This window comes from Sorex araneus, chromosome X (assembly GCF_027595985.1).
Source record: "Sorex araneus isolate mSorAra2 chromosome X, mSorAra2.pri, whole genome shotgun sequence".
NCBI lineage: Eukaryota > Metazoa > Chordata > Mammalia > Eulipotyphla > Soricidae > Sorex > Sorex araneus.
Window position 1 is genome coordinate 57,534,727 of NC_073313.1, and position 14,141 is coordinate 57,548,867.

General features: G+C 40.0%; 2 protein-coding genes across 2 annotated transcripts in view; one reads left to right on the forward strand and one right to left on the reverse strand.

Annotated features, from left to right (window-relative positions):
* Positions 1–14,141, forward strand: part of FOXR2 (forkhead box R2) — a 109,629-nt gene that overhangs the window by 49,030 nt on the left and 46,458 nt on the right. The gene's annotated exons all lie outside the window — the stretch shown is intronic.
* Positions 11,557–13,054, reverse strand: MAGEH1 (MAGE family member H1). Its single transcript, XM_004606580.2, has one exon. It carries the CDS (start codon positions 12,815–12,817, stop codon positions 12,158–12,160), a length of 660 nt encoding a protein of 219 aa, XP_004606637.1. The 5' UTR covers positions 12,818–13,054; the 3' UTR covers positions 11,557–12,157.

Sequence of the window (14,141 nt, forward strand, 5' to 3'; positions counted from 1 at the left end):
ATGCTGTAGTGAATGGGTGTGTCATATAGCAATTTGTGTTACCCTTTTGTGACTCTCAGACACAAAAATATATAGGAACTCCTTCCAGGACATCTGATGAGGTCAATAATGCTCTTTAGGGGACTCTAAGTCATGGTGCTAGGTTTTACATATGTGCAGAAAACTGGACTTAAATGTTGATTTAACATGAAATATTTAGAAATATACATATGCAGTCATTTATAAATGTTTTTAAATATTTACTATATTTTAGTATTATCATTATCATCTTCTTGACTATCTACTTAAAGTATCACACAGATAATAGCACCAGTAACCTCTGGATGATGTTGTTAAGGCTAAGTAGTTCTAAAACTCTATAGTTTTAGGTCTTGAAGAAAGGTGTGCGGCAAGCATTAAAGATTTTGTACGGTCATAAGATACAAAAAGCTACAAAGTGAGTTCTATACATTATTTTCTGTCAAGGTCCATCAGATGCCTTGACCATTATAATATCTTCTTTTTGAACTCCTATATAGCTTCCTGGTCATACCGCTCTCTTAACACTTGGTCAGCAATTGAATAATTTCATCTTTGATTCTACTTGCAATTTATTGTTATTTAATTTGCTTCATGATCAAGAGCCATGGACTGGAGCAATAGTACAGGCATAGGGCATTTGCCTTGCAGTTCCAACCATGTTAAGCCGACCTGGGTTCGATTCCTTCATCCCTCTTGGAGAGCCCGGCAACCTACCAAGAGTATCCCACCCTCACAGAAGAGCCTGGCAAGCTACCCGTGGTGTATTCAATATACCAAAAACAGTAAGAACAAGTCTCACAATGGAGACGTTACTGGTGCCTGCTTGAGCAAATCTGTGACCAACGGGAGGACAGTGCTACAGTGCTACATAATAAGAGCCATATTTGTAATAATTTCCTTGTAACAGCATCACTAATTGAATGTCTCTGATGGACCAGGCACCATACTAGAGCAGAACAAATGAAAGTGCTGTTGATAAACGCTCAATGCTTTGCAAAAGTATGTTACCAACCTGTGGTAAATACAGAAGTTTAGTGTATATGTTTAGAATGTTTTATAGATTTGCCAAGAGTCTCTATAATGTTACAAACAAATTTAGGCTTGTATTTTGTGTGTCTGTGCCATAGTTATTTCCATCAGTTCATATTGCTTGCATTGTGCAAATGTATTGAAGGTTAATGACTGAGAGATAAGGAGGATTAGGAGAAGGAGGAGGAGAAGAAAGAGGAAGAATAATAGTAGAAGAGAAACATTCTTCTCCACAGATCATATTTGAACAAACCGTATTCCAGCTTATGTATATCTGCTTAGGTTTAATTTTGCAAGACATCTGCAGGCATTAATCACGTTTTTAATGGTGTTCACCAAAGCTAGAGGTAGAGGACTGGAGTGATAATGAAGCAGGTAGGGCACTTGCCTTGCACGCAGTCAACCCAGGTTCAATCCTCAGCATTCCTTATGGTTCCCCAAGCACCACCAGGAGTGATTCCTGAATGCAGAGCCAGGAGTAACCCCTGAGCATTACTGGGTGTGGCCCTAAAACTAAAAAACAAAGATATTGATTATATGCCCTGAGTCTGAGATCAGCATATTTCCACAGAACTTGCATCATTTATCTCAGCTGCTGCTCCATTGGTAACTTATCTTATTTGGACTTCAAAGGTGCCAATTATTCAAACCTGCTGACTGGTATCCACCTTGGAGAATCACGTAAGCCAAGATGCTTCAATATTCACTCAGTTCCTGCCTTTATTGCAGTTGCTGCCTCAGGGCTGGGAAGCATGTGAAAGAGCTTGTCCTTGGAGGAGGAATGCAGTTCCAACCATGTTAAGTAAAGCTTTGTTTGAAAGAAAAAAAAAAACAATAAAATGATACTAAATGTCCATCTTCAGGGGAGTGGACACCTAAATGCCTTCATTGTTATCTTTAGGTTAGGGCTGCTAGAAGATGGGTTGTGTGCATTGGAGAAGCTCATCTATAAAATAAGCCTATCCACCAAATTCAAGTCTCAAAAGGCCCCACTGTCACTTTCCTTCCTCTGTTCCTTCATTTTCATAGAGTCTGTCCTCATTCTCACTATTTCCAGATCAGCTATATTAATGATTTTACCAGGATAAGTCTGTCTCCCTGTGACCAAAAGATCAAAATGTGAAAACCTTATCAGGCCTCAAACTTACTCTGTAGATGGAACCCCATCTCATCATCAATCTTGGGGTCATATAAGAATGGGATCTTTTGCAGACAAGTTTTGTATGGAGAAGGAGGATGAAAGAATGAAGCAGACCAGAGGAAGACCCAGAAGGACAAACAAACCAAACAGACCCTGTGGGTTTTTGTGTGAGGGCATGTGAGCTCACATGGATATGCTTTTTCATATATGTATGTGTATGTTTGGGTGTGTATGTGTATGAAAAACATTTCATAGAATAGTGTACCAAATAAAACAGTGGAATTTTTGTTTGATCATAGTTGTTAATGTCCAAGAGACTTCCAGAGACTAGGCTTAGGAAGTTAGTATGTTCTACATGACAACGAACAAACAGTACTGTGACTTTGGAGTATATGTTTCTCTTGGAGTTGGATTCAACCTTCACAGGTGGGGATGCTTTTTAAAAGTCAAAAATTACACAGCTCTGACTCTCAGACTCCGATAAATAATGTCCTCCAACACCAAAATAGCAGTGTCATACAGGAAAATGAGAAAGAATCCCAGGCATACAGACTGTGGCTATCGTGTGGTCATTCACTATTGCTTTCACTCATCTCCACCAACATTTCCCTTCAGTACAATATTATTTTTCCCATCTGAACTAAATATTCCCCTAATTCCACCAGATTCTACCAGAATTCCTTGCTTCCCTTTGCAGCAAAACTTCTTTTAAGATTTCTCTATATTCAGACTTCTCCCTTCCCACGAATGTGCTCTTGTCAAGTCAGTTGAGACCCTTGAATTGCTGAAATAAATGATGCATTCTCATTTGTTCTTTTATTCACCTGGCATCAGTTCATCTTTGGCTCTCCCTTGTTAAACTTTGCTTTCATGAACTGTCAGTGCACTCAGCTCTCCTTCTATTTCTACTAGTGACAACTTCACAGTCTCTTCAAATGGTTCCTGTTATCTTCTCTTCATCCCAATCACTTTACACCACAGACCCCTGTATATGATCTGCTCTTCTTTTTTATAATCACTCCCTGTCAGTTTTGCACAGACTTGTGAATTTTTAATGCCATTTGTACATCTTATTTTTTTCACTGTTTTTTTTTTTGGTTTTTGGGTCACACCTGGCGATGCACAGGGGTTACTCCTGGCTCTGCACTCAGCAATTACTCCTGGTGGTGCTCAGGGGACCATATGGGATGCTGGGAATCAAACCCGGGTCAGCCGCGTGCAAGGCAACCGCCCTACCCGCTGTGTAATCACTCCAGCCCCCATTTGTACATCTTAAACACAGTATTTCAGCCAGATTTCTTATGTGTTTACTTGTCTATACTGCTGCCTACTTAACTCACATAGATGTCTAGGAGATATCTTAATCCATAATGCCCAGAACTCAGTTGCTGATCTCCTCCCCCACCTAAAAGCTTGTTCCAACTAAGGTATTCCCCAAATGATTTGATATCAATTTCATTCTACTGGCTGCTCAGGCAAATACTTGACTCATATCTAATGCTCCACAACCAGGCTATCAGAAATTATAATAGCTCAGCTTCATGATATATCCAGAGACTGAGAAGCTCTCACCATATCTGCTATTACTAGGATGATTCAGAGTTCTATCATCAGGTCAGTGAGATAGTGAGATAGTACAGTGGGTAAGGTGCTTGCTTTGCATGAGCCAACCTGGGTTCTATTCACAACACCACAAGTGGTTTCCTGAGACATGAATAAGCCCTGAATATAGCCAGTTGTAGTCCTCAAACAAGCAAGAAAACCAAACAACCTCAAGCAATAGCTTTCTACTTGGACTCCTTACTCCTGTCCTTGCCTGTTTCACTCTATTCTCAAAAAAGTGGGTGATCAACATGATTATTTTCCTTCATATCTTCATATGTGCTACACCTTCATCCTTCACTATGTCCATCCTCCTATCTCCTACATTTCACTCAAAACAAGGTCCTGATATATTAATATGGCCTATCAAACCCCAAAACATGTAAGATTACTGCATAACTACTATTAATTCCTCTGGTATTACCTTCACCCTATTTACTTTTAAATTTTTTTTAAATTTATCATTTATTTTATTTTTTATTGAATCACCATGAGATATAGTTACAAAGCTTTCATGATTGAGTTTCAGTCATAAAATGATCAAATACCCAATCTGAACCAGTGTACATTTTTCACCACCAATGTCCTGAATATCCCTCCCACCACCCCCACCCCCTGCCTCTATGGCAGACAATTTCTTACTTGTTCTCTCTCTCTACTTTTGTGCATTATGGTTTGCAATACAGATACTAAGAGGCCATCATGTTTGGTTATTTGTCTATTTTCAGCACATATCTCCTCTATTTCCCTTTGCCCACTCATGCTAGACTCATCCAACTTGCCATCCTTCCTTAAACCTATTTGGCACTCCTCAGCCTTTCAGTCTTTTTTTAAAAAAAATTATTGATTCACCATGAGATATAGTTACAAGCTTTCGTGTCTGAGTTACAACCACACAATCATCAAACACCCATCCTTCCACTAGTGCACATTCCCCACCACTAATATCCCCAGTACACCCCCACCTTTCCCACCCTCCCACTGTCTTCATGGCAGACAATATCTTTGCACTGATTTATTTGCACTGCCTGAGCATGTAACTTTGCACTGCCTGAGCATGTAACTCCTCTTTAGATCAGCAAGGCAAAAATTCTGATCTTCATTTCTTTGTTACATGTTATGTTTCCAATTAGGACTATTCTGCCCCTAATCTACTATTGAGTGTAAATTCCTCCTGGAATTTTCATTTCTTTGCTTTTTTCCCCTCTATTTTATTCCCTTTCTTCAGTTCTTTCCTCTTTCCTCCTCTCTCTCTCTCCTTGCATTTCTCCTCTCTCTCACCTTTCATCCTCCCCTCATTCGCTGTCTTCCTTCCTTCCTTCCTCCTTCCTTTTCTTTCTTTGCTCTTTCCCTCCCTTCCTTCCTTATTTTTTCTTCCTTTTTCCTGAATGATACCATTTCTAATGCTTATGCCTTACTATTGAGCTACACCTAGTGTCCCTATCCTAACATTTTTCAGTCTACCTCAAGTCTTTGAGAGTTTACCAATGTTCCTTCCTTCATACAGATTAATTACTTATAACTTTCTAACTCAGTGTATAATTTTTTTAGTTAAAAAGCTTATAACCGAAGATGGATAGGACATTTGCCTTTCATGCTGCTGACCCATATTCAATCCTTGACATCACATATGGTCTCCCGAGCACTGCTCAGAATAATGGCTGAATGCAGATCCAGTAGTAATCCCTGAGCATCACTGGGTGTGGCCCCCAAACCAAAATAAATAAATAAAATTGAAAGCTTACCAACATTTATTTCATTTTGCGCAAAATAGCTTGTGATTTCTTCTCATATATATCTCAGATCAGTGGAACCATGGCAGGCACAAAGGGACCTTTCCAAATGTGTATTGAAGGAGTGAATAGATAAATATTTAGTTAAATACACTGATACACAGAAGATAGGGCGTTTGTCTTGCACGTGGCCGAGCAGGGTTTGATTTCTTTGTCCCTCTTGGAGAGCCCGGCAAGCTACCGAAGGTATCCTGCCCACAAGGCAGGGCCTGGCAAGGTATCCATGGCCTATTCGATATTTCAAAAACAGTAACAACAGTCTCACAATTGAGATGTTACTGATGCCCACTCGAGCAAATCAATGAACAACAGGACGACAGTGCTACAGTGCTACACCATTAAAATGATGTAGATCTTGTTATTTTGGGATTGTGTAGACCAGGAATGAATCAACAGTCTTCTCTCTCACAATTTTAGGAGAGATATTTGGCACTTTTCACATGTTTCTTTCACATGCTCCACTTTTTAATATAAAGTTTCAAAGGGTGTGGTGTGTCACAGGAGCTGAGGCAGAAGTTGACATTTTTTCACTAGTTGTTCATGGACTGTACCTTCCCCGCCAAATCACCCTCTATAACTGTTTATTGCCTTTTGAATGGTGAGAAGCACTAGCTTAAGTCCACTTTTCTTTCCAGAAGCTCTTATCCAAGTTCTGATCGCTTCCATGTTATTATGTTTTTATGGTTTTGATTGAACTGAGTCCACTTTCTTGCCCAAAGATCCTCATACAAATTTTAAATAAATCATATTAACTCTTTGATATTTAGATGTTATATGACCTGAGACCTCAAGTAACATGTGTTCAGGTCTCAGTACATCCTCAGCCACCCATCCTGCCCCCCACTGGCTCCACCACATTTACCACCATTTCAAAACTGTTTTCTACAGAAAACTGAAATTCTATGCTTCTGTTAAGTGATGGAGACAGAGAAATCCTAAAGGCCACCCACTTTGCAGCAGTGAACTTGAGCCTAGGCAGATTCATGATGTTTTTCATCATGGACAATGTCTCTGCATCTGATTACTGAGACTATAGTCAAACACTGGAACAAGGAAGAGCCTTATCAGCTTGGCCTTTTGTAGGGACAGATACCCAGTGCCTATTGCTCATAGGCTTTTACCGTTCTCCCTTCTAGATTGGAAACAGTATCTGCAAGTAATGTTACACAAAGATTGCTGTTTGGTTGGTTCTCTATGAAATATCTAGGATTTGAGGATTGATGGAGTGTTTAGAGTGGTAAAGTTTCTTGGAAATGTTTTATGATGAAGGAATACATAATTGTGGTGGGACAAAATACTTAAACTGCTTATAGTAATCCTTCAAGAATACCTATAGAGTGGCTGGAATGATAGCACAGTGGGTAAGGCTTGCACACGGCCAACCCGGGTTAAATTTCCAACATCCCATGTGGTCCCCCAAGCACCGTCAGGAGTAATTCTTGAGTGCATGAGCCAGGAATAACCCCTGTGCATCCCTAGGTGCGACCCAAAAAGAAAAAAATACCTATTGATTGGGATTCCAACAATAAAAATAACAGAACATCTCAATCTAGCCCCCAGATGATTTAACAACTTTATTTTACAATACCTCCTCATATTACCCCAGAGTGCTCCTTCTCACTTTTACCCTGGGCTGTGGTGAAGTTGGAAGATAGAATACTTCCCCAAGGCTGCTTGGAATCTCAGCCTTCCTGGTAAAACAACATATTAGCAGGAAGATATGTGGATGGCCAACAGGCATATGAAAAAGTGTTCATCATTCATAATTAGGGAAACACAAATAAAATAACAGTGATATTTCATCTCACAGTTGTGAGAATGGCAAATATCAAAAAATTTGGGAAAAAACAAATGGTGCTGGCAACACTGGACAGCTACATGCAAAAAAAATGGGCTCAGACCTATACCTAACACCATGCACAAAAGTCAGATCAAAATGGATTAAAGACCTCAACATTAGACCAGAATCCATAAGGTACATTGAAGACAAGGTTGGCAAAACCCTCCATGACATTGAAGCTACAGGTATCTTCAAAGAGGACTCGCCACTGACTAGGCAAGTGGACACTGAGATAAGCAAATGGGACTATCTTAAACTGAGAAGCTTCTGTACCTCAAAAGATACAGCGACTAGAATACAAAGACAGTCTACAGAATGGGAAAAGATATTCACCCAATACTCATCGGATAAGGGGTTGATATCAAGGATTTACAAGGTAATGGTTAGACTTCAAAAGAAGAAAACATCCAACCCCTTTAGAAAATGGGACAATGAAATGAACAGAAACTTTCTCAAGGAAGAAATTCGAATGGCTAAAAGACACATGAAAAAATCCTCCTCATCACTAATCATCAGGGAGATGCAGATCAAAACAACAATGAGATACCATCTCACACCACAGAGACTGGCACACATCCAAAAGAACAAAAGCAACTGCTGTTGGAGAGGATGTGGGGAAAAAAGGACTCTCCTTCACTGCTGGTGGGAATGCCGACTGGTTCAGCCCTTTTGGAAAACAGTATGGATGCTTCTCAAAAACTTAGAAATTGAGCTCCCATTTGACCCAGCAATACCACTTCTGGGAATATATCCTGAAGATGCAAAAAAGTATAGTAAAAGTGACATCTGCACCTATATGTTCATTGCAGCACTGTTCACAATAGCCAGAATCTGGAAAAAACCCGAGCGCCTGAGAACAGATGACTGGCTAAAGAAACTTTGGTACATCTACACAATGGAATACTACGCAGCTGTTAGAGAAGATGAAGACATGAAATTCGCATATAATTCACAACATGGAAAGTATCATGTTAAGTGAAATGAGTCAGAGAGGGACAGACATAGAAAAATTGCACTCATTTGTGGAATATAAAGTAACAGAATGGGAGACTAACACTGAAGAATAGTAGAGATAAGTATCAAGAGGAGTAATCCACAGCTTGGAAGCTGACCTCACATGCTAAGTGAAGAAGCAGCTCTAATAGAGAAGGGATCACCAAGCAAAGGGTGCTAGGCAGGCTCACTAAGGATAGAAGACACAGGCTGAAAATAGACTATAGACCAAACAAGATGCCTACTTAATACCTCTGTAGCAAACCCCAACACCCAAAAAGAGAGACTGAACAAATGGGAATGCCCTGCCACAGAGGCAGGGTGGGGTGAAGGGGACAGGGTGGGGATGGTGGAAAGGATGCTGGGACTATTGGTGGTGGAAAATGGGCACTGGTGGAGGGATGGGCATTGTATGACTGAAATGTAAGCATGAAAACCTGTAAGTCTGTAACTTTGTCTCACGGTGATTCACTAATAAAATAAAATTTAAAAAAATAAAAAATAATAAAAATCAGACAAATAAGGGCATATTTTTTAAAAAAATCTGGAAAATATCCATAATTGTCAGGGTTGTGGTGAGAAAGGAGCCCTCATCCAGGATTGTTGGGAATGTCATCTGGTTCAGCTTCTATGGAAAGCAATTTGGAGATTTAACAAAAAAATAGGACTAGAACTCCCATATGATCCAAAAATACTACTTCTTGGCTAGTATTCAACAATACTACTACTTTGTGTATTTCCCAAACACAAAAACACCAATTTGAAAGGATATATGCACACCTATGTTCATTGCTGTACTTTGATTTACATGCCTAACTGGATTAAGAAAGTTTGGTATAAATACACATTAGAATTCAATGCAGCTATAAGAAACAACAAAATCATGTAATTTACAGCAACATAGATCAAATTAGAGTACATCATGAAGTCAGAAAGAAGGGATAGATAGAAAATGAACTCCTTCATATGTTGGACTTAAAGATAAACAGCAAAATAGCAACAAAGGTGTAAAGGCAACATAATGGGAGAATTGATCCACACAATTGAGCTGTGGGGGAAGAGGCTTAGAGGGAATGATGTTGAAGTCCTTGGGGGAGTAAAAAGGCTACATTGCTATTGGTATGGTATTGAAATCATGTCCATGAGAAACCATAAGTAGTACTTTAAACCATAGAATCCAATAAGCATTTAAAAAATAAAAAATATAATAAAGAAAAATTTGGAGTGTTCTAGGACCCAGAAACCCAATATATTTTAGAGACATCCTAGTTACTAAAGTGGGAAAATTTTTAACTTACTTTGTGAAAAGTCTGATGAAAAGGGAACAGCTTAACTAGCAGATTTACATGGCTAGCCATTCCCAGCTTGTATCTCATCTGGAAACTGCACAAAACTAAAGAATTTATGTGAATACAGTAATAGTATCTTTTTATCACCACCTTCAAATGTCTCTTCCCTTGCCTCTCCCTTAGCCTTGTCATTCATTTCACAGTCACTTGGAAGTTCCTCCACCTTAATTCAGCCTTTACTTAATCAAATGAGTGGTAAATCTTGTGGTATCAATGTAGGATGCTAGTGGATAGGAGCGTTGGAAGACATACTTAACTTTCAGGCCCAGGCAGGAAAAGTGTCCATTAATTGCTTCTGTGCTGAAACAGAACAGATCACCCAATTCATTGCATCATACTATGGAACACCTTGCTGAGGCCCTCAGGAATTCTGGCAATTTTTTACAATGCTGCTTAAAGCCTGCTCTTCTTTCAGTGTTAGTTTCTTTGTTTGCCTGTAACTGCAATGAATGAGACTGACTCCCATATCTCCAGATTTGCTACAGGATGAAGTAGATGATTCAGAAGCCCCTTGATAGAAATATATGTATAAAGGCACTGATTTTCTTGGTACAGTGAAATAATGAAGTATGAAATCTGAAAGAATGGAAGGAAAGTGATGCCAGATAACATAACACTATGGGTCACCTTCTCAGGGTAATTCTATAAATTTCCCTGGCCAGAAGAGAGTCAGAATGCTATTTTTGCCTCCACTGTCTTGTGGACACACACACACATATATACATACACATTTAAATAATGTTAGTCCTAACACACACCTTTTGGAGTGAGGTGACTCAGTCTACACCTGGCAGTGCTCAGGGCTTATTCCTAGTTCTGTGCTCAGGGATCACTGCTGACAGTGTTGGGGGGAGGGATATGTAGTGCCAGGATAGAACTGGAAGCAGCAGGGTGAAAGGCAATACACCTTGAGATACTACATCTTAACCCCTGTACTATCTCTCCATTCCACACTTAAAACATGTGCATCCTAACACAGGCATGCATGTGCATTTTTAAATGATTTGTTAGTACTAACAAATCACAGTTTCTGTTAGAAGTGCCAGGATGCCACAAATTTTTCTCTGTCTCATCCATAAATCTCTTCCATTTGAGAGATTTTTCAAAATTATTCTATGGTCATTTACTATGTTCATTAAAATCAGATATAACTGCCACCCTTTGAGGCTCTGCCCTGGTTACCTTTTCCATTCATTTATTTTAGCCACGTCCCCCTTAATGACTTAGTGAAATATATGTTCTTACCTTAATATCTCCTGTCTTTAGTTTCTCCCTATGTACTCCCTTCCTTATGTTTAATATTATTTTCAGGCCTCAGGTTACCATCTCATGCAAGACTTCTCTGACTGTACCATCTTTGTACTTTTTGGATATTCCATAATGTCCTTTCTCCTACAAACAGCCCTATCTCTCAAGCTCACTTAATTCTTTTCTACTTCCATTATAACCTATGATGTTTTCCTTTTCTTGATCAACGTCTCCACTCTCAACTCGGTTAATTATCAAAAATACCTAATATAAATATTTTCATGGTGTGCTTGAGCATCCCTTTCAAGTATTCTGTGGTGATTTAAACATCTCTAAATCCACTTTTGTTTAAACTCTCCCAGCAGAGATTGCATTAAGGCTTTCTACATTTTCGTAGCACTTCATTCTCATTCTCTATTACAGCATTTATCACACTGCTAATTTATATATTCATCTCTCCCATGGTATCTAGAAAATTCTTTTGAATTGAGGAGTGTGTGGTCAGTATTATCCCCAGAACCTGGATTTGTACCTCAGCCATAATGAGTGGTTGTTTATTGGTAAATTAATTAAAAAACATTATTTATCATTATCATTTTATTTTTCTATGTGCTTCAATAACTAATCCATGTCACAGGAAATACATTCTTTACACAATAGCAAACAGGTTTTTCAGAAATGCTTAATATAAATCAAATTCTTTCCTTCTCTCACATATTCTGCTTAATTCAAACTTTCAATGTATTCTATACATTCAATGTAGCTTATATTCTATACATAAAATATGTAGCAGATCCCAAATTCTGATGTACATATTTAATTTCATAATATTCACCACACTGTTATACTAAATTCAATTACAAACAAAAAATATCTGCTTAGGTGTCAGATTTTATACTGTTGTGACATTAATAGTGTACATAGTGTACTAAAATTAATAAACATTTACAGTAGCCAAAGAAAATGATCTATTCGCAGTTAAACATTAGCACTGATCACAAATACCAAATACAATGTCCCCAATAAACAACCCCCCACCCCGGACTTCCCAGTCATTTTCAACATAGGACTCAGATGATCTACTCCTTGGGTACCTTTGATGCTCTTTCTAACCTCCCCCAAGGGTTTGACCCAGATTTCCCTAAAAGGCAGAGTAACCCCTAGCACCTGAATTGAGGATGGCCTCAACTTCTGCGTCATCATCCGAATCCCAGTCATAATTACATGGCCAGTCCTTGGAACACCGGTTACGAACTCTTGCCACAAAATGCATGACTTTCAGCTTACTGGATTCCACGTGTGCTCTAGGTCCCCAGAAGAACTCGTACTCCACTGGGCTGCTACGAGGCACTGGCTTATAAATCAGGTAGCCTCTTCGCACAAACTCTTCTGTGACAACCTTCTTGGGATCTCCAAAGATGCTGTGCTGACGGCCGGGCTGCATGCCCAACTTCCCAAGCACTTTCCAGACCAGGGCCTCTTTGGCGCTGTTGCCCATGATGAAGATCAGGGCCAATATGGACATCAGAAGACTCTTCTTGGTGCCTTGAAAATTGCTCCGGGCTACCGAGGGCTTTTGTGCTTGAGTAATGCTTGAGACTTCCTCCAGGGTGCTGGAGGTTTCCTCTGGAGTGCCGGGGTCGTCTTCTGGGCTGCTCAGACCATCGTCAGGTGTGCTCGGGACCAGACAGGCAGCGGAAGGCATCTCAGAGGTTTCTGAGGCCTGGATTTTGCGATTGTTGCGGTTCTCTTCTGCGGCCCTAGCATTACGGCGGCGCCTACTCTTCCGACCCCGCGGCATGTCTGCAGCTAAAGAGGTAGAGCCTGCAGCAATCAGAGGGAAGGATGACTCTAGCCTATGCAGAAAACGACTCTCTTTACCTTAAGAAAGTTTCACCACTGAAGTCATCGACATTAATAGTCTTTGCAGCAACAAAACAGAAGTTCTTAACGACAAAGATCTCTCCCACGTAATCCGACAGCCCCAGCAGCAGGCACCGGTGAAAACTCGGCAAAATTGGCCCCGCCTCTTTTGCCACGCATTCACAAAACAACAAAAAGGAAGTGGGCGTTTCTTCCACCCAGACTTCCGTTGTCAGAGGAGGGGGTGAAAAGGGCGGGTCCGGCTGGGGTGGGACTAGGTTAAAAATGACAGCCTGATTGGCAAGGGCAGGGAATGCAGACAGAAAATAAATCGCGAAGGATTTCTATATTTTTTTCAGGCCACTGAAAGTTGTGTGCGTGCATGTGTATGTGTTGACAGAGGTAGAGAAATATCTGGTTTGATCTTCTATCCTGTCTTACTACATTTGTTCACTCCCTGGTTCTCACAGAAAATTCGTGTATACACCAGATAAATTGGTTATTCCTAAAATACGGAGCAATGAAAGATGTGATTGCAAAATAGTGCAGTGTACCAGAGGTGAAGAGCCTTTAAAACGTTATATATTATTGGAATAATTGAGGAGGGAACTGTCTGGATCCGACTTGGATTTTTTTACCTGTAACGTTATTTTATTTTAATATTTTAATTTTTACGTTTTGTCGAGGTACGTGAATTTTAGTTATTTAAAAAATCTACTTGGGGGGCTGGAGTGATAGCACAGCGGGTAGGGCGTTTGCCTTGCACGCGGCCGACCCAGGTTTGAATCCCAGCATCCCATATGGTCCCCTGAGTACTGCCAGGGGTGGTTCCTGAGTGCACAGCCAGGAGTAATCCCTGTGCATCGCCAGGTTCGACCCAAAAAAGCAATATATATATATATATATATATATATATATATATATATATATATACTTGAATTTTTATTTTGTTTTGTTTGGGGGGGTCATACGTATCTATACTCAGGGTTTACTTCTGGCTCTGTGCTCAGGGATCACTCTTGGTGGGGCTCAGGGAACCTTATGGAATGCCAGAGATTGAACACAGGTCTGCTACATGCAAGGCAATTGCCCCCCCCCCTTCTTCACTTTGTCTCCTGACTTGGATTTTCATAGCTTCACAAAATGCAGACTATTGTCTAACCACTCAGTTTAGAAAGCAATTAGAATGGAAGCAAGACAGCTTTAGGAGCTTGCCATAGGGATGGAGAGGCAGGGTGATTGGATGAATTCCTGTTGACTTC

Bases quoted from the DNA above. Each gene is read 5' to 3' on its own strand.
- MAGEH1 (XM_004606580.2), bottom strand. From the start codon at position 12,817: ATGCCGCGGGGTCGGAAGAGTAGGCGCCGCCGTAATGCTAGGGCCGCA.